The sequence below is a fragment of the Dipteris shenzhenensis genome, chromosome 25 (assembly GCF_047967505.1).
Source record: "Dipteris shenzhenensis isolate YYH24624 ecotype China chromosome 25, Dip_SZ_1.0, whole genome shotgun sequence".
NCBI classification, from domain to species: Eukaryota; Viridiplantae; Streptophyta; class Polypodiopsida; order Gleicheniales; family Dipteridaceae; genus Dipteris; species Dipteris shenzhenensis.
The window spans coordinates 31,195,704-31,216,185 of record NC_141620.1 but is presented as its reverse complement, the minus strand read 5'-3'; the positions used below and the strand labels follow the sequence as shown (position 1 = coordinate 31,216,185).

The window sequence follows — 20,482 nt, the reverse complement described above, 5'->3', positions numbered from 1 at the left end:
CAAGCATATTATAAAAAGGTTTGAGAGAGCCCATTCGGAAAGTAAGGTTTTTAGGGCGTGTATAGAAGATGGTGGACCATTGGCATCAAATACCAGTGTGGAATTCTTGACCAACTAGGCAAAATGTTGATGATTGACAGTATTTGTATACAAAAAAAAGAAAAATGGAATTGAATGGGGCTCTATGCCCCATTCAACCCCACTATGGGTCAACATAATAGTAAATTAGAATGCGCCCGAGTAGGATGCTACAAGATATATGGACATATGAAAACATAACATGGGATATATTACAAAAAACCCCTTCAAATCACATGTGGTGCATGAATGTATAAGATGAGATGTATGACAAAAAAAACCTTCAAAGGGGAGTACAAAGCCACCTTAACCATGGGCCATATGCCCTAATCATCTTTATTATTCATGAGTCATATTATTATACACATTCACATTAATCACAAGAACAATGGTTTTTTTAATCGATCACAATACATCTTGACTCCGCAATGTAGATGAGGTAAGGCTCGCACTCTTGCTTGGCTTCTCATAACTTACAAAATGTCATTTTTCTAAAGAAATGTTTTCTTATCACATACTTCTTCATTTCTTTTGATACACCATGCAACATGAATCGGTGTGCTTTTAGCCTATGTGCTTGTCCCTAATCTTCAGTAGGATACTTTGACTAGGTAGACTTATAATTACTTCTGCTGCAAAGATGTGTGTGCGAGCACGAACACATCAATGTGCTCAAGGAAGCCCACACTCGAGAATTGCAGGAGGTAATTTTGTCACTGATGTTACAGCATGTGAGGTGCTCCAAGCTAGCCTTTGGTGGCGGACTCTCTTCAGAGATGAAGCCAAATTCATCAAATGGTGCGACCCCTGCTAGCATGTCCAAATCCCACACAAGGTGGACATGATGCCCCTGACCGGAATCTTAACCAATCAGCCCTTCGAGAAATGGGGCATCAATTTTATTGGACCCATGGGTCCAAAAGGAATCGGGGCCAAATACATCATGTTGGCCACAGATTACTTCTCCAAGTGGGTAGAAGGGAGAGCCACCATGAAGGTAGATGCGAGATCCACTGCCAAATTCTTATATGAACAAGTTATCACACGCGATTCAGATGTCCCTTAGAGTTAGTCAGCAAGACCGAGGAACTCATTTCCTCAACGAAATGATAGCAATCCTGTCTAGTGAGTTTATGATCATACATAGGAAGTCAACGTCATATTACCCTAGGGCAAATGGCTTGGTTGAGAGCTCCAATAAAACTTGCTATAAGATCATAACTTGTATAGTAGAACCTAAATGTACCGACTGGGAGCATAAGCTCATAGCAGCATTATGGGCCTGTGGAACATCCTACAAGTTGGCCATGCACTTGACCCCCTTCAGCCTAGCCTTTGGAGTGGAGGCAGTGATGCCAATGGAGTATGTAGTGCCTAGCCTTCGTCTTACTGTTAAGGAAAGCCTTATAGAGAATGCGTTGGTAGAACGGCTAGTTGACCTTGAAAAGTTAGAAGAGACAAGGTTGCGTGCAGCCTACTCTCTCTAGGTGGAGAAGGACAGACACAAAAACTGGCTCGATCGCAACCTCAAGAACAAAGACCTGGTAGAGGAAGACTTGGCACTCCTCTACAGTGTCCGCAATACCAAGCGCAAGCTCAAGTACCGAGGTATGGGTCCCTACCACGTGGTTGAGATCACTCCACAAGGGGCATGCCGAATAGCCACCCTTGATGGGACAGAAATGGATGGCTACCTTAACAGGATCAAATTAAAAAGATACTATGGACCACTCACACTGTCTACCCTTCAAGCCATCCATAGAGAAAAAGAACTCAAGGCCGAGGTAGCCAGGATGAAACACCATGCCGTCGAAGAAGTCGGAGCCCTTAGCCTCCCCAGGGTACCTGAGCTAGTCTTGTGTACCCCAGTACACCTTAGATACTAATTCGTGCACATGACATTGCTGTTGTGCATGGGTACTTTTTAAACAATGCTCGTATCATCTAGGCTTGGACCAAAGGTGATACTTCTTCATCTATTTGAGCACACACCACTTCTGAGAATGATCCTTATTTTACCCACGGAATGCTAATGTTGTCTTTTGTTAACAGTGAGTGTTGCGAGAATGGCTTGATTTTTTTCCAACCAATCACATTCGAGAAACAATTACTTCAGTAGCTAATACATTGCGTGTGTGAATTTCTTCTCACAACAATGAAATTGAAATTTTGCTAGTTTGTTGGATTTGTAGAATGTTTGGTGATCTCCAAAAAGGACCTTAAATTCTTTACGATGATGAATTCTGAGTTGTAACTTTGTCACTAATTCTGGACTGATGGATGAGATTGTGTTACCTGTGTTGATTAATATCCACAACTGATGATTTCCTACTATTGCGAATACTAATAGAGACTTGCCTTGTCCGTGATGTGGAGGCCTGCCAATGCGATTGTTTGGCCTCCATCAACCAATCACTTAGTCGTTTCCCGACAATTTGGTTAGTGAAGCTGTTCTGTGATTTGCACATTCTGCACTTCAAACTTGGATGTGTCTTTTGGGCTTCGACAATACTTGGCCACATGTCCATATGTGTTGCAGTTGAAACACCTTGGGCGGCCTTTTTTGTCACGTTTTGGAAGTCTTGTTCAGATGTCATGAACATTCTTGTGAGGTGTAAATTGTATGGCTACATTTTGCATTTCTACATCCATTGGTACTATTGTGTTTGGTGTTGGCTTTCTCTATTCACTTTGACCAATTTGATTCGAATGCTTTCCATTGTCATAGGATTCAATTCGTTGAGCAATTTGAACTGCTTTGTAAGAGGTCTGATCTTTGGTTCGACGTGAAATGTCATGTCTGAGTCTTAGCCATAAGAAAAAAAAATTCATCTCTTTCAACATAGACGAATTTGCTTTGAGTAACAATTGATTCAACTTTACAATGAATTGTGCCACCAGTTCATCTATTTTTTGTTCTAGATCTTGCAATTGTTGTAGTGCAATTTGTGCAACTTTAGTGTGCACATAATTCTGCATAAACTAATGTCATAAACTTGGCCAATTCTGTTTGATGGATTCATGTTGTTGTACAAACCAAGTAACTGCTATCCCTTCAAGCACCGTTCACAATTTGAGTGCTTTTCGATCGTTTGACCACGCATGGTAATCGGCTATGTTCTCGAAATGATCAATCCAAACCATGGCATCTTCTGTAGGCAAATCCTGGAATGATTTTGGATGAATTTTGTGATCGGTTCGTGTTTGTGTTTGTGACGGGGTTTGGTAGGAGTTGAGCATCGCCACGAGCGTTTGATTTGTGGTGATAGTTGATTCATGAGCGCTAATACGTGTTCACTTCAAACTTGTGCGTCGTTGTGCGTCTCTTGATCAGCCATTGTGGTGTTCTAGGGGTTGGAAATGCTGGGCGGCGGGCATTTGGGTGATCCATACCCGACGTCTCCACTAGATGTGAAATGCACAGAAGTAGGATTTGCCCCAACCGGCGAGACCCGAACTCTTACTGAACTGCCTGTTCTTCATCAGTTACAAACATCCGACTGACCACCACATGTCAGCTGTCCACGTGTAGCAAGGCCACGTCACAATATGGATGCATATAACAGTCTCGATTTCCAAACTTTACTCGGGGTTGCGTTAGAAATCGTAAAATTTGCAGCTACATGACGACCCAATGCGCGATTTTGCACTCCGTACCTTGCCATGGCCTTATAGGTGATGCTTTGAATCAATAATGGTATTCGTATATAGAAACAGAGGGAGAACAGAACAAGCAAGAATCGGGTAGCCGAGAACAAGAGAGTGGGCTAAAGCTATCGCGTGCCACAGAGAGAGAGAGAGAGAGAGAGCGCTGAATTGTTTAGTAGAGCACAAACGAGACAAAAAGAGAAGCAAAGAGAGAGTTGCTTGGCTCAGAACAAATGAAGGAAGGGATAGGAATCACTCTTGCATACGTTTTTTAACGCTCTAGGATTTTTATTTCATGTTTTGAAAAGGCAGTTTATGGGGATGAACTTTCCATCCTGATTTTTTTGCATTCCTTGGCAGGCTACAATCGCAGCACTCGTATCGAGGTATGACTCACAGAATGGATAAGTTTTGCTATGGAATACTACTTACATCTCTTCTCTCATAGGCTAATGCATGCAGAACCGCGTTCTTGCATTGCAGTATTGCGAAGCACAGAAGTTAGAAGACAAGAAACAATCGAGCAAAGAGAGTTGGTTTTTGAAGAATTCTTTACTTGGGCTTAATAATAAGCGCAGCTTTCCATACCACGACGTGGTAAAACAACAATTATTGCCGTCCGATGAACGATTTACAGCACTTACACCGCGTCCTCTTTTGCTCCCCCCTTAAGAGATACGTGTCCCGAAAGTGCACATTCAGGAGCTGTAATTTGTGAAGAGTAAGCAGCAGCTACTTTGGGATCCCTTGCGAGGTTAATTGCTCTGCGAGCTTTGACTTTACACATACATATTGAAGGGATCCACATTTGCCTATTTTCTTGTGGAATCTAATATTTGCCAGACGTCGATCATGCCACCATACAATTGAAACGACTGGCTCCCACAGATCTGTTTCTCGGTTCAATGCATGGTCTGTAGCCAAGTCAAGGACTGGTGGTCTATTTTCATTGTGAAACAGGAAATGCTTCCAGGTCTTCAGAAGCCCTTTAAGTCCTTGTTGTGGACGCAATTGTTGAGTTCTGGTCCCCAAAGCTGCCCACTTCACAAATGGCCAATAATGCATTGCTCGTTGACACAATCTCAAACAAGATTACAACCTTTTAGCAGGTGTTCTAAAGCCACCTGCCTTTCAAACACCATCAAGGGACTCCCCCCCCAAAAGAAAAGAAAAGAAAAGAAAAGAACTTCCTATTGATGCTTGAGAAACCAACCATACAAATTAGCAACCCAAGAGGTGTTCATAATGGAAATGAAAAAAAGAAAAAAGGGTGTCAGAAAAACCAGCCTGTTTCCAAAGAACCCAAAGAATTCTGGAACAGGAGCTAACAACCAGGGTGGAGGTCCATACTTCGCTCGAAAAGATGCGTGAGGCTGAGCCTTGTAGAAATGCTTTCGCCTTTCAATGGTTGCTCTAGATCTTGAAGTCTTGCACTCCCGAATGGCACACAACGTGGAAATGATATCTTGCCAGATGGCTACCGGGGTTGCTGTTGGGGGAACCTGATGGCTTCCCATCACAAGATTGTAGCGAGCAACCTAGATGTTCTAGGCGGTGATGCTGGATACCATCTCCCAAAAGCTATCCTCTAGCGAAGGCAAAGGCCGCGGATGATAGCATCCTACGTTGACCTTGGATCTTGTATGCTGGAGACATTGGATCAATGGAGAAGGCACGACTCCCCTCCGTAAGTCATGCAGAGTGAAGGCCTCCCCCATGTGATTGCCAAAGAGCATCCGATTGGCACTTAGAGTCGACGTCTGCATGGTGCCCTCAAAAAGGACAACTCCACCCAGTCATAAGCCTTCTTCAAATTTGGAAGAAGGATTACATCAATGTGAGATTCCTCTAGGGCCGAATCACATGCCTCCCAAAAGTTGAAGATATAATACGGGATGCCAGGTCGCTAAACAAAACTTGACTGTGATATCCGTGAGGTGGGGCCGGAACGGCAAGCTCAAGACCTTGGCTAAGATCTTGTAAGTGGTGTTCAATAGAGTAATTGGTCTCCACTTGCAGTATGTCCAATCTATCCCTCCTCTTTGGGATCAAACATATCCAACCTTGGCTCAAGGATTGTAGAAGAGAGCCAGAGTCAAAAACCTCCTGAAAAGGATATGGGCCCAGTTTGCCTCCCTAGGTGCAAGGACCTCGGGGGACTCCTTCACAACTGCTGATAGAAGTCTATGGTCATCTCTTGAATCTTATGCGGGTTTAACTGTAGCTGCTTGCTCGCATCTCATAGTCGTTGGAGTTGTGTCCTTGTTGAATGGGGGCCAATGGTCTGAAAAAAGTGCCTGGTCATCTTGTCTCCAGGGGTGATTTATCGTATCGTGAAGAATGATCCGAGAACTCAGCCCAATGATCTTCGTGGCTTGAAGGTCGAGCTGCCCACTCTCATAATGGTTTGCAAGCCACTATGAGACTGGGTCTTCCTCTCTGAGTTGCTCTTTGAAAGCCAGATCATCTCCTAAAGAGAGTGTCACCCTTGAAGAGCCTAGGGCTAGCTCCTCATTGCTCCTCTGAATTGCATCTGACACCCAAGTAGTCCAACCACTCCCAGGACGGCTCTCTGGCTATTGCCAAATCTCTGTTACGGCCTCCTCCTCTTGAAGTAAAGCACCAAGTATGGACCCGCTTCTATGTGAGTCCCCGATGGGACTGCCCTAGGCGAAGCACAAAAGAGGAGTGATTTGACGTTATCATACTTGCGAAAATACCTGTGGCTCCCCCTTTGTGCAATGCCCAATCCCCAACATAGAGAACCTATTAGGTCACTCTACGAGACTGTCATGCCTCTTCTAGCCGAAGGAGAAGCAAAGGCTACTAGGAAGTTTGAAGAGCTCACGGGGTCACAACCATTCATTGCGAAAATGAACTATTCCCACTTGCTCTTTTATTTTCTTCTCTTTCATTTTCTCTTTTATTTGCATGGTAGAAATTTGGACTTTAGAACAACAAAAATTTGAATTTGTACGAGTGGATATATTTTAGTCTTACAAAGTTATATATTCTCCCATGTGCTCTTCTCAACCATGGGCCTCCTTGAAAAAGAGGCTTTGTCCTACTTGTCCTCCTTGAACTCTAGGTTGTTGAAGTCACCTCCAACAACCCAAGATTCAACATCAAGAAAGGTGTTGTTTGTCTGCAAGCTGGGGTGTACATGTTCAGGTTGCCGATCCGGGAGACACCCATCATGAACTGATTCACACTGCTTTCCCTGTGATAAGCTCACCTTGGTTGAACATAGTTGGGGCTAATGCTTGGGAAACAGAGATGCAGACTACTCCACTCTTGCCTACTGTGGGGGACCACACCTCGGGGCCCCTCCCTGGAAGGAGGTAGTGTCGGTGTCTAATATCTACTCCTAAGAACATGTGTGAGAAAATCAACTGCCTGTCCTAACACAGCCCTTTGCAACTCCTAATGAAGTATCATCTGTTGTGGCTGTTGCCGTACACGATCATGAAGCCTGTGCACATTCCAACTCACCATGTCTAGCACCCTTCTATGGGTGGGAGCTTGAACGACAATTGTGGATTTCTAAGATTCCGTCGAGGATTTAGAAGGGGATAGTCTGTATTTGCGCGACGGCACACCAAAGGCATGATAGGCTCAATGCCTACCGTCACTGCATCATGAAGGAGACCTCTAGTCCAAGCCGACTAGCATATTGCTGGAATGGCTAGTGTGTAATGTACTTGAGCTGAACCTTCGGCCACAAGTGAAGCACAGCTACTGCGAGGCTTCCTCTTTGCCGAGAAACCCAATTTGAAGATAGCCGCGTCATCGTGGGACATTCACAACTCCCTTCCCTGGGGTCCCAACCACTCCTCGATCATGCGATATTTGGTCCTTCATCATGAGATGAAAAAGCGTGGGGGTCCACTTCTCCTCTACCGTGGAGGCGAAGTTGAAACCACCAAAAGGATACGAGGTGGAACCAACTGCTCCAATGGGTCCCCCCTTTCGCATCTCCAAGGCGAGGGGGTAACCACCAGGAAGTCAAGGTAGTGTCACAGTCCAAGCCTCCAGACTTCGCACGACAAGGGCTGCCCTAGACGAGGGAAGCTAGAGACTAAGAGGGAGAGGCTGCAGCCATGCCCTTGCCTACTGGCCTAGGCACCAAAAGGCAGCTGGGGCTCCCGCGGGGGGGAAGGGGTGGGAGGAGGAAATAAAGGATGGGCCGCTGCAGTTTTTTTTGGGGGGGGGGGAGGGGGGGGAGAAGAGGTGGGTGAAAGGCGGGTGGTGAGGGTGACTACAGCGGGAGAGACGGATGGAGGCGAGGGTACAGTAGAAGACGGAGGGGAAAGGGGGGGGCAGATCTGGGGGGGGAGGTGTTACAGTTGAACATTGCCTAATGTATCATGGTTAGGGTGGAGAGTGAGGGCCTTTGTTGTGGTTGTGCCCACCCCTTGTGTAGGATAGGGTTGGGTGCATGCTTAGGCATGTGGATAGTCAGGCCCTTGTGGTGGTTATGCCAGGGCCTTGGGGTGGATCCAGTTATCCTTGGAGCAGGTCTGGCTGTTTGGAGGCTGAGCCAGGGCCTTGTGTATGTGCCTGGAGAGGTGCTGTCTAGTGCAGACCTGTGCGGGCAGATCAGGGCATGTTGGCAGGGGGCCTTGGTGTCACGCTCACTACGTGTGCTTCAGGAGGGGTACAGGTCTGATGCGGCACTGTTTAGGGTCTCTTTGAGGCCTGTTAGCTGTGGTGTTGGCAGCTCATTGGAGGTGCCTTTGTAGGCCAGCATGTGGGACAGCAGGCCCGACCTACTGGTTGGGTTACCAAGCCCCCAGCAGCCTGTTTATAGGCAGAGGTGGGCTGACCTGCTGGTCAGCCACCTAGGCCGCCTGGTCAGCCTCTTTGAGGCAGGCTCATGCAGGGCAGGCAGTCAGCCTATGTGGAGCAGGTGGTTGGCCTGCTTGTATCAGCTGACTTCATCTCATCATTGGAGGTTTTGCCTAGCAGATTTCCCTGAGATCCCTTGCAGTCTCTCTCCTTCTTTTCCAGTTCAGTTTGTGTGATGTGGTTTGCTCTCTCTTTTCTGTTCAGTTTCCTGTGCACTCTCACACGGTATCAAAGCCTAAGGTTGGCCAGAGACCCAAGACGTAGAGGGAGCCTGGAGCCAGCAAACTGCATCGAGTATTAGGGCCGCTGTTTGGCTGTGTAAAGGTGAAGGCTATGCGGGTGTCAAGGGGGCGTAGTCTTTGAAGGGTTCTTTCAGATTCGAAAGGAGGTGTTTTCGAGGGATGGGACAGCCAAGGTGTGAAGGTACCCAGACCACAAGCATCTTCATTATGTTCTCCAGCCCTCTCCTCCCTTTCTCCATCAATCCCCTTCTCTACCTTCTTTCCCATCACCCTCTCTTCTCAATTCGACTTTCTCTTCACTTCAACATGGCTACCTTGGCTGAGATGATGGAGAGCAATGTGAAAATCCCCATATTACCTACCTTCCCCCTGGACCTTCAATTGGATGGATTCAATGACTGTGTGTGGCGGGTCATAAGGAGTCTGCCTTGCAGTCATATGATTTAGCTGACTTCATATTGATGGGGTTGTTAGGCCTGATCCCCTAGAGATCCTGCAAAACAGACGGAGGCAGGAGGGAGGTAGAGACCATGTCTCAGCTTTGGGACCGACTCAATGCGAGGGTAAGGGTCTTTCAGTTTCCTAAACTGTACTCCTCAAGCACATGACGGTGGCCAAAAGTATTTGGGAGCATTTGGCATCCTTGTACAACAGAACCTCTCCCATGAAGAGGGCCTCTTTAGAAGTTCAGATGAGGTTGTTGGATCGCATGAAGTCTTCCTTGATGCGGGGGCACATCAATAAGCTTCAGGAGCTTCAGCAAGAGATTCTCTAGGAGGGGAAGCAGATATCATCTGTGGACATGGCCATAATATTGCTGTCCCACTTGTCATCTGCTTTTTATTCATCCTTGATTACCAGTGGAAGGATGAATACATTGGCTTGGGAGGAATTGGTACCCATGGTGCTCGACCAGTAGGAGAGATTTTCGAGTCCTTCTCGGGCATTTCACTTAGAGGCTTTGTCAACTGAGTGGAAGGGAAGGAGCAAGATGACAGATGCACGAGTTGACAAAGGGGTATTAGTGGTATTAGTGGAGGAGTATTAGTTCGGGCAAGCTCTCAAGCAGGACCTCGAGCCACAAGGAGTTGTTCCCCCCGACTCATGTAGCAGTATGTATACTAGTTAGTATTTGTTTGGATGTGATGACATGGCAGACCTAGAGGGGGTTTCCTTGCAGCTGTTGTCTGATGAGTTGCTGGAGATCGGGATGGGTCCGCGATAAGTGCGAGTGTGTTGACGCTCTTGTTTGCTCACTCCCAACAGGCTAACTTAAGGGCACTCGGTGCTCGGAAACAACCCAACCCTGTGCAGCACTCGGGTGAAGATGCTCGCTCTTGCAGTCTGTTGCGTGGAGTGCATGCATGCTTGGGGTGATGAAACAACGGTCAATAATAAAATGCGGAGGTCAAGGTTTGCTGTTGAAGGGGAAACCGTATGGTAACGGGAGAACCGAGTTACTAACAATTGGGAACTTAACACCACACCGAGTAGGTGACACTTCATAAACAGGACATGAAATCACACTCATATATATTGAAGTAGACTGATAGTATATACAATCAAGCCCGCCTCGGCTGGAAATGAACACTCAGTGTCAAGCTTCCTAACCTAGCAAGCTCAGGTGAGAGGGAGAGCGTGAACTCGCAATGTCACTCTCTCTTCCCTTCTCTTTGTTACAAAGCTTTTCTAAACCATTGCAAAACCGCCTTCTAAAGGTGGTGAGCTCGGCTCGCTACACCGTTGCTCGCCATTGGTCAACTGCCCTTAATCTTCAGCTTCATCGCTTTCTACCATGGTGCTCATGATTCAGAAATTGACTGAGGTCGCATTGCCCGTGACCGCTCACTACAAGAGTTAGCCAATGAAATACTTTGTTACCGCCTGCAGGAACCGTACTCGCTCTTGTATTGGTAACTTCCCTTTCCCTTGGTCTTAACCCAGGGGCCAACATCTCGCCTTGACTACTTCAACTGGGTCCTCATGGTTCAAGACTGGTAGGTACCAACCGTTGCTTGAATGCTGAGGCTTGGGGGTTGAAGCCGTGGGGTCGTCATGCGGAATTGCGGTGTCGTCGAGGAGGCACATCTGTTGGACCTGGTGTGGTAGAAGGTCCAGCTTCGTCGGGGGCAGGAGCTTAGGAGAATGATGGGCCTGGAGATGAAGGGTTGAAGGAAGCGAACCTTCGTTGTTGCTCAAGGGAGGCCACGGGTAGAGTGAGCTAATGTGGAGTGGTAGCCTATCCGGATGAGTTAGCCAATCCGCTGACCACAGCTTGGTGATGGGGTCCTCGGTAGGGTTGGAGATGCCCAACGTACTATTAAAATGAGCCGCATACCACCAAACGGTTGTGACTCACTCCTGCCACTAGTTGCATATATTATTTTGCATCGCTACCGCCTCGGTGGTGTGGCTACTTATAAGCTTTTCCAACTTCTGCAAGATCTTTGCATAATAGGATGGGAACTTAGGCATAGAAGGCTCAAGGAGTTCGCAAATCTGGGCAGCAATCAGGCGTCGTTTAGCCTTGAAAATGTTGTGTTGGCGCACTGCTCGATCCTGGACAAAAGGTTGAAGGTGCGTATGGCAGGGTCATAGACTGAGATCTTGGGTTGGACCGGCCCTAGTACACCCTGATGTAGAGATTGTGGGGGAGCACGAGGGTTGATCTCGATCTCCTCAATCTGTCGCCATGCTCGGTAATGGACAGGTAAAATCTCGCGCCCTGGTACACGGCGCAAAGCTACAGAAGATTTTGTCTTGACGAAATGGGCTCGGCATCAAAAACCTGCTCGGGCGACCTTTGAGTCCCCACTTTAAAATTATTCTCTGCCAAAAATGAAACTTGAACTCCCACCTCTACAAAATTGGTGTGGGTCTAGGTGCCCACATCTCAGATTTCGTTCTGCCCATTGGATCCGGCAATAAGAGGGTTTGTGTAGTCGTGTCTTCAGTTGCCTTAGTGCCTAAGGTGCTGCTGTTTCCTGCAAGCTTCTGCTTCGAGGGACCTGTCTGGGGAGTAGCTTGTGATAGGTGATGCACACCAGTATTGCCCGTAGCTGAATCATCGATGTTTGGTGATTGTCTTCGGGGCAGCTTGGGTAGGTGCTCATTAGGTGCTTGGAGTGGTTGGATCAGAGATTGAAGTTGGGCATAATTCTCCAACTTCCCCTTCAGGCGAGTATTCTCCCCCCTTAGGCTTTCAGCCTCTTCGATTGCTTGTTGGAGCCAGGCATTCTCCACTCTCGTAGTGTCTCAACCTCTGCTTGTGCAGCCTGGAGGTCCTTGGGGTCGGCCCTTGTATTTTTTTGCCCTTGTATTTTGTGCAGTTCTCCAATGCAATTTTAAGTTGCAGGTTTGTTGCACCAGTGAGGTTGATCTTCTCATTTTTGGACCCAGCATTGAGAGACCGTAATCTCGCACTTGAGATTGCCGTGGTGGTCAGTCTGCAGCTCGGTGTGAAACTCTCTTCTTGCTGTTTTGCTGCACTATTGCCTTACTCTACTCTGTTTTGCTGCGCTGTTGCTTTACTCAGCTCTCTCTCTCTCTGCAAACAATCTCTCTCTCTCTCTCTCTCTCTCTCTCTCTCTCACATGCAAGAGGTTGAGACAGAGGAGCACTTCATCTTCAGGTGTCTTGTTTACTATGAGATCCGAGGGCGTTTCTACTGCCTCTTCAGAGATAGCTATGGGATTCTGGCCCGATTCCTCTCTTACCCAGACCAATGATGTTTGGCAGGTTTCATTCATGATGTTCTCAGACACCATGAGAGGATACTTCGAGCACGGAGACGAGCAGATTTTTTCCTTGGCTGATCCCTCTTAGAGCTCTATCACGGAGTTTTTTCAGCCAGATCACATGGACCCTCATGAGACGAGGCCTCGACATGACTGTGACCTGGAGCCAGTGACCCGACCGCTCAGACAGAGGGTTGACACATAGATCACACTGGGGGACATCCCCTCCTTGTTTACAATTGGGGCCCGACCAACAGGGGTCACGGTAGCCCTGGTTAGATGCAGAACTACGACCAGGAGACATGCCAGGGCTGCACCTGTGAGTGGCCGATAGCACTCTATCGCCGATTTCATGCCCCCATTGCCTCATCCACCCTGATGCCCTGATGATGATGATGATGAGATTGATATATATAGTCGACCACCGACATGACTATGTTGTACTTAGGACTTAGTACCACCACTCTGCATTTTTTGCATTTTGCATTGGTGTGGATGCTCGTTTAGTAGCTCCACCACCACAGCTCGTTTGTACCAGGTTTTTCACAATCTCATAGACCCATCGGTCTTCCGAAGACTTTAATAATAAACTCTCTCTCTCTCTCTCTCTCTCTCTCTCTCTCTCTCTTCACTGGTTGACAAGTGAAAAGAGGGTAAAGCTGGAATATTACCAAGACAACATAAATCCCACATGTTGGTCTACATACATGTCCATAGAGACTCATGCTCAGTCTTATATTAGCACACCTATCCCCCTTCTATATCGCAGAAACATTGCCAGGTTCCGTACCAGATCTCTTACATTTGCCATTGAGCAGGGAGCTTGGATACACCAGCCCAGACATGCTAGAGTCTGTATCCTTTGTGACATGCAGATAGTTGAGACGGAGGCACATGTAGCTCTACAGTGACCCCGATATGCACATATTAGAGAGGACTACCAGTAGATACTGGGGGACTCCGCTCAGTTGACATCAGTTCTCTTCACTGCCTCTCCGGCAGCATTGGGATCTTTTGTCACTCGTCTTTTCACCTGTCGTTAGGAACTCAGAGACTCCTGACCCCTTGAGGAGACTCTTTTTACATTGTATCGAGACGGGTCCCATGGGTCATTTTTTGGCCCCCCAAGGACGCTAATAAATTCTACTTCTACTACTACTACTTCTGCACACATTGGAGGCCAAGACAAACGTTGGGCTGTGAACCCTCCCGAAGGTCTTTATTTCTTGAGAGAATTCTGAGTACATGAGTTCAGCATACAACTCCTTACAGAAATTCATACGTGAATGAATATGCAAAGGAGCTCTCAGCTTATTTTCTTTGGCAAGATGCCAAGTGTGAGATTTTAATCTACTTTCCTAATTACATGCCACCTAAGGGCAACTCTGGAGTCTTAGAAGCACTTGGTCATGCGGGTGATTTCCTAATCACTCACTCAGCTCCATATTGCTTAGGTCTTCAATCCCTCTTAGTACCTGCAACAATTAACTAAAGAACACAACCAAGACACCCATTAATGGTCAGCGCTTTGCATGCAAATAAGAATATGTGGACTAATCCTATCACTCTGGGCGTCCCCTCCAAGCAAACATGTGCACATAATGTAAAACAAATTCTTTGGTTGACCGAGGTCTGTCATGACAAGAGAAATCACTAATCCGTGATTAGTAGACATTAAAACATTATTATATATTATACGCCAATGGTGTAACATGCATATGTATTTATGATGGGCACCTACCAATTTGTTATGGCGGTGGATCATCTCAGTAGATAGGACTAATCAAGCTGGAGCCACTGCTTCAGACGGCATCAAATTTAAACATGTGACACTTATTCTATTAATAAAAATGTGCACACACGTGTCTAGGTCCTAGGGGAAGGATGCATTAAGGTGCATTGAATGGTAGATGCATGGGCCATAGGCTAAGGGTAGGTGTAAATGGGAAGATGGAACTTGAGTGATCTCAAGGGACATTAATGAAATGGTATCACCCTTTCATTGTGAATCTCACGTAGCATTCTTCATTCACCTTGCATTCATCCGCCATCTCTCACACACTTGCATGTAGGTCGAAAATAGAAACAAGTACTCTCACGAGGACGCTCTTCTCCATTGGAGGGCCAATTGGCATTCAAATTCTGCATGCATTGCACACATTTGCATTCTTGAGAAGGCTGGTTCTTCACAAGGTCAACCCTCTTGATCATAATTAAGGGGCTTGACAATCAGTCAAAGTGCCTTAATAATGGCCAAGTCTCTTCAACCGAGGTTGACACATCTTGGTTAACTAAAGTTAACCCTCTTGGCGTAAGCCAAGTCTCGTTGACCGAAGCCAACACTCTCTGACTGAAGTCAGCGCTTTGGTTCTTTGGTTAACCGTATTTAACCATCTTGGCCTAAGCTAAGTCTTCCTAACCGGGGTTAGGTTTACTTAACTGGAGTTAAGTATCTTTGACCGAATAAGTATAACTTTTTGAACATAATTAAATAAATGAAGAACTCATTGATTATGATCAATAAATGGTCAATTGAAACTTTGACTTTGAAGTATTTACAGCTTGGTGACATCCCCTGGCTTCTATTCGGTTGACCTCAACTGAAAAGCTTCCTTGTAAATATCCAAAAGTTGTGGATGATAAGACAACATGTCTTCATCCGTCCACTTGGCATGCAATGCCGAATAGTTTTTGAATTTTACAAGATATTTGTAAAATTCCTTGCCTTGGAGGCCTTTGCGTACAGTATGATACACAATTTGTTCTGGCTGAAGGACCTCCTCCAGCTCATCCACTTTTGGTGGATCCTCTCTTATTGGCTTTGTAGGTGCCGGTTCTTAAAATTTCTTCAGAAGACTCACATGAAAGGCATTGTGAATCCTCCAATGCTCTGGCAGTGCCAACCTGTATGCAACCTCATTAATCTCTTTTGTAACCCTGAAAGGGCCATAGTATCTGGGTGATAACTTTGCATACACTTGTTGTTTGCCCTTTAGCTTGCGGAGCCTAGCTTTCTCGAACTTCAAAAGCACCCAATTCCCTTCCTTGAAATCTGGCTGTCTCCTATGCTTACCTGCAGCCTTCTTATGCTTTTCTTGAGACCTTTCTATTGCTGTTCAGGCTTGGTTGAAAGCTGTTTGCTGGAGGTCTCTGACAAATTGATCAGCTGCAGGTGATCAGTCTTTACCGTAAGGTGCTTCCATGTATGGATGGCATGAATTACAGCCAACAACTCTTTCTCATAGATTCCCAAATATCTCTCTGCATCTCGGAGTCTCCTGCTCTCATAGGCCGCTACATGGCCATTCTGATGCAATGCAGCTCCAATATACTCCCCACAGGCATCACAATCCACATCAAATGGCTGATACAAATCTGGAACTATTAAAATTGGCTCTGTGGTCAGCTTCTCTTTGAGTGTGGTTAATGCTTTCTGTTGTGGAATACCCCATCTGAAAGCTGCATTTTTCTTGGTAAGGTCGTGAAGTGGTGCGGCTATATCCGCAAAATGCCTGATAAATCTTATGTAATACGAACATAGGCCTAGGAAACTATGGATCTTTACCATTTTTGAATGGCTTGGATCTTTGCCGGATCCATCCGTATCCCATCATTTGATATTATATGCCCCAAATAATGGATCTCTTCCAGAAAGAATTTACTCTTCTTGCTGTTTGCATAGAGCTGGTGATTTTGCAGCTCTTGGAAAAGAGCAGCAAGATGTTCCTTACACAGTTACGTTGAAATGCGTTTCAGAGCCCAGCCAGACCTGAAACGCTGTTTCAGAGAAGCCCCGGATTCTGAAACGCGTTTCAAGCCCTGAAACGTTTCAGGACCCTAAAACGTTTCAGGACCCTGAAACGTTTCAGCTAGTCTGAAACGTGTTTCAGAGCTTTGAAACGGGCCGTTTCAGACAACATAGGCTGCTAGGTCTCCAAAATGACATGAAATCCGCCACCAGCCCCGATTTTGGTCTTTTTGCGTTCGATTTTGGCCTCCTTCCACTCCTTCCAGTGTAGCAAGTAGGCTGTAGGTTGTAGCATTCTAAATGTGTATGTTCTCATCTCAAAACCCACTTTTCTAAACCCCCCCTTGTTGACGTGGCGTTTTCCTGTTTCAGCCCTCCAAGAAATCCCGAAATGTTTCCGTTCCCCGTTTCCCCGTCTCCGTTTCCCCTAACTGTGGTTCCTTATGCTCTTCTTCGGACTTAGAGGAAACAATGATGTCATTGAAGAAGGTTCCTGTGAATTGTCTTTAAGGTTGGAAGATACTATCCATCATTCTGGTAAAAGTAGCCAGGGCATTTGTCAACCCAACAGGGATCACCAAATACTCATACAACCCCCAAAAGTAGTGCGAAACGCTGTCTTGTGCACATCCTGTGGTTGTATCCTCACTTGGTGATAACCACTCTATCCTGCTGAAAACTGAAGCCCCATTTAACTAGTCCAGCACATCATCAATGCGTGGAATAGGGAATGTGTTCTTGATGGTCATTTTGTTCAGTGCGCGATAGTCAACACACATACAAAATGAACCATCTTTCTTCTGTACGAGCTGTTAGAATTCGCGGTTAATGCCCCACATGTTTTGCCCCCCCATTTATGAGGAGAAGGGCAAGGGGCTCAGGAGGTTAGAAGGGGGAGTGATTGAGAGGGGGTCGCCGACCGATCAATGTCAATGGTCGGTGGCCAAGGTCAAAGTCAATGGTCGGTGGTCAAGGTCAATGGTCGGTGTTCAAGGTCAATGGTTGGTGGCCAAGGTCAATGGTTGGTGATCAATGTCAATGGCCAGTGGCCAATGTCAATGGCCGGTGGTCAAGGTCAATGGTCGGTGGCCAATGTCAATGGTTGGTGGTCAAGGTCAATGGTCAGTGGCCAAGGTCAATGGTTGGTGGTCAATCCACCACCCCTTTGTGGCCTCTCCCCTCTATTATATAAAGCCCCCTTCCCCCTCACTATCATATAGTACTCAGGCCTTCAGCCTCTCAGCACTGAAGCTGATCCAGCAGCGCCGCGCACTTATAGTAGGGAGAACGCGACTTGTCTAGCCCACCGTTGGTGGAAGAAGATTGCAGCAACTACTGCCCTTTGTAGCTGCTCCTCTTGCAGCCTTTTGCCCTTCATTCTAGAAGGAAGAACTTGTGCAGTTTTGCCATCTCCTTTGTTACTTTGTTGCTGCACTTTTGTCGAGTCGTTTCCCAGCAAGGATTCATCTCTTTTGCTTCCGCTATACTGTGATTTCTAACATGGTATCAGAGCCCATATTCTAGGGCTCACCTGGGAGCTTGAAGGAAGGAACTTCCACATGCGAATCTTTGCCGAAGACGGTCCCAATTCAAGTATTACTTGCTACCCTTGCTGCTCGAATAGTAAGGAAGAAGATTTCTGTTTCCAGACATGTCGACAAAAGCCTCATCCACGATAGCCCCCTCTCCCTCTTCTTCTCATCTTCCTTCTTCCTTCATCCCCAACTTCTGGAGTACTGGGAAGACCGAGATGCTCAAGCTCTTGCCATGCTTATTGGGATGACGGCAGACATGGTCATCCCGCATATCCAAATGGCAGAGACTTCCGTAGAGGCATGGACCATTTTGAAAGACCTCTACGAGACATACAACATGGCCTGCATCCTGAGCATCAACTTCACAACATGGATATGAGTGAGAGAGACAGAGTACACGACCACCTGACGAAGGTGAAGGTTGTGAGAGACCAACTTGCAGCAGTTGGTCAAAAGGTGGATTCAAGCCAGTTGGCACTGATGGTGCTACATAAGCTACCCAGGAGCTTCAAAGGTTTCGTGACGACGGTCACAGCTGGTTAAAGAACAAAGCCCATGACTTTTGAGGAGCTATGCCCTCTTCTCATCCAGGAGGAGGCTAGAGAGGATTTGTACTCCCATGCAGACAAGAGAGCCTTAACTGTGAAGGATAGGTCTGGCAAGGGCAAGTCCAAGGACTTCCACAAGAAGACTGATGATTAGGAGCACAAGAAGAACATGAAATGCTTCTATTGCGAGAAGCCTAGTCATATGGCGAAGAAATGCCACAAGAAGAAGGCAGACCTAAAGCGAAAGAAGCAGAACAAGGGCAAGGAGGAGTCAAGCGGGGAGGCGGCAAATGTTACCACAGAGAAGCTCTTCACATGATCTCAGAAACATGCTCTGCTCTCTTGGTAGGAGAGAACGACAATGGCTAGTTCATGGACAGCGGTGCCTCGAAACACATGTCCTTCAAAAAGGATTGGTTCACCACCATGGAGTCTACTCATCCAGGCTCCAAAGTAACAGTGGGGGACGGCAGAACGTGCCCGGTCAAAGGTGTTGGAAGTATTCCTTTCGTCACAAGCTCCGGCGAAGAGAAGGTAATATTTGGTGTACTTTATGTTCTTGACTTATGCAAAAACCTTTTGTCTCTGAGCTAGATGGACCAGCATCAAATGTCGGTTCTCTTTGTTGGTAAATTGAAAGGAAAGGAAAGAGTGGACACAAACTCAGAATACTTGCATTATGGAATGAAGAAGAGTGAGGTCCTTAAGTAGGCACCTCATACATGCTCACTGACATCACTGATGACTTCAGAGCTCCACAATCATCTCCTCAATTTGCTCCTAGATTCTCTCAATCATCCTATGTGGCTCTTCCACCACCTAACTGTGCTTGTGGGCACCTAACTGTGCCTCTAGCACTCACACATAGAAACCAAGGTGTGCCTGAGGCATACACCTTGAGATATCCCATCAAACCCCCCCTCAAGGGAATGCGTCAGGCTATGTCAAGGATACATCTAGTCTCATAGTTTCTCATGCCATCTCATGGTGGTCAAGGATAAATCTATGGCTAGGTTCTCATGCTAGCAAGGGTTCCCATGGGTGTAAGGTAAACAAAAGGGATACAAAAAGACCTTCCAATGGTTATCTCCCCTGTATGTACATGCACACAATGTCTGCAGGAGGTACCATGGAGCAAAACATACACATGGCCTACATCATAAGGTGACTAGAGGTGTTTACAAAACACACAAAACACAATAGTTTATTTCATTCATTTTGGAGGACTATCTAGGCTGAGTACCTTGACATAAAAAGAGAGATCTGGAGCATACATAGAGATGATTTAAAATGCATAATCTTTAAAGGATGCCTCATCTTGTGGAGGCTCATCAGCTGAAAGTAGATTTGCATTTTCTGTCTTTGCTTTGGCTCTGCAAAACTTCTCATTATGGTTGTTCTTGCCACAGTGTTTGCATGGATTAATTTTGAAGCAGTCCTTTCAAAGGTGATTTGTCTTTCCACAGTGATTGCAAGGGGTATACTTGCCCTTCTGGACTTTTGCAGCATAAACAGTGTCATTGCCTTTCCTGAGCTCCATATGCCTTCCTTCTTCTTGGAGAGCAGAGATAATACCTTCAAGATTAGGATTAGGAAGATTTTTCAAAGTGCTAACTATGTGATCATAATCTTCAGGCATACTCTTAAGTAACACTGCCATAGCATCATCTGGAGTAATAGGAGAGTTGATAGAAGCAAGTTGAGTCATAAGACTCCGCATATAGTTGACATGAGCTGCCAAAGTAGTACCACTAGCCATCTTCTATTCAAAGAAAGAGATTTTAAGTGATAGTTTAGAGATGTGAGAGCTCGCACCAAAAATCATGTCAAGCTTCTGCCAAGCTTCTGAAGGAGACTCCAAGTCAGAGATATGATGAATATAATAATCTCCTAAAGCAAGAGCAATGATACCATATGCTTTTTCTTCTCTAGCTGGATCCCTTGCCGGTCATGTCGGAGTTGAGGATTCTCCAGCATTAGAGGCCGTAGAAGAAGCGGTAGGAGTAGGTTTGACAAGTCCCCATAGGTTCTCCCTCATCAATGCAAATTTCACCTTCATCTGCCATGTGTGGAAGCCCTTTCCATTGAACTTCTCTAG

At 46.2% G+C, this 20,482-nt stretch overlaps 1 protein-coding gene across 2 annotated transcripts in view; it reads left to right on the top strand.

Moving 5' to 3' along the window:
• The first annotated feature begins 3,669 nt into the window (after positions 1–3,669).
• LOC147885748 (CAAX amino terminal protease family protein) overlaps positions 3,670–20,482 on the top strand; it is a 77,103-nt gene continuing 60,290 nt past the window's right edge. For both annotated transcript variants that reach the window (XR_015543448.1, XM_087396603.1), the window contains exons 1-2: positions 3,670–3,753; positions 4,087–4,112. Coding sequence is in view for 1 of the 2 variants with exons in the window: in XM_087396603.1 (XP_087252729.1) it covers positions 3,702–3,753; positions 4,087–4,112 (78 nt within the window). In the remaining variant the exon portion in view is untranslated. The remainder of the gene's footprint in view (positions 3,754–4,086; positions 4,113–20,482) is intronic.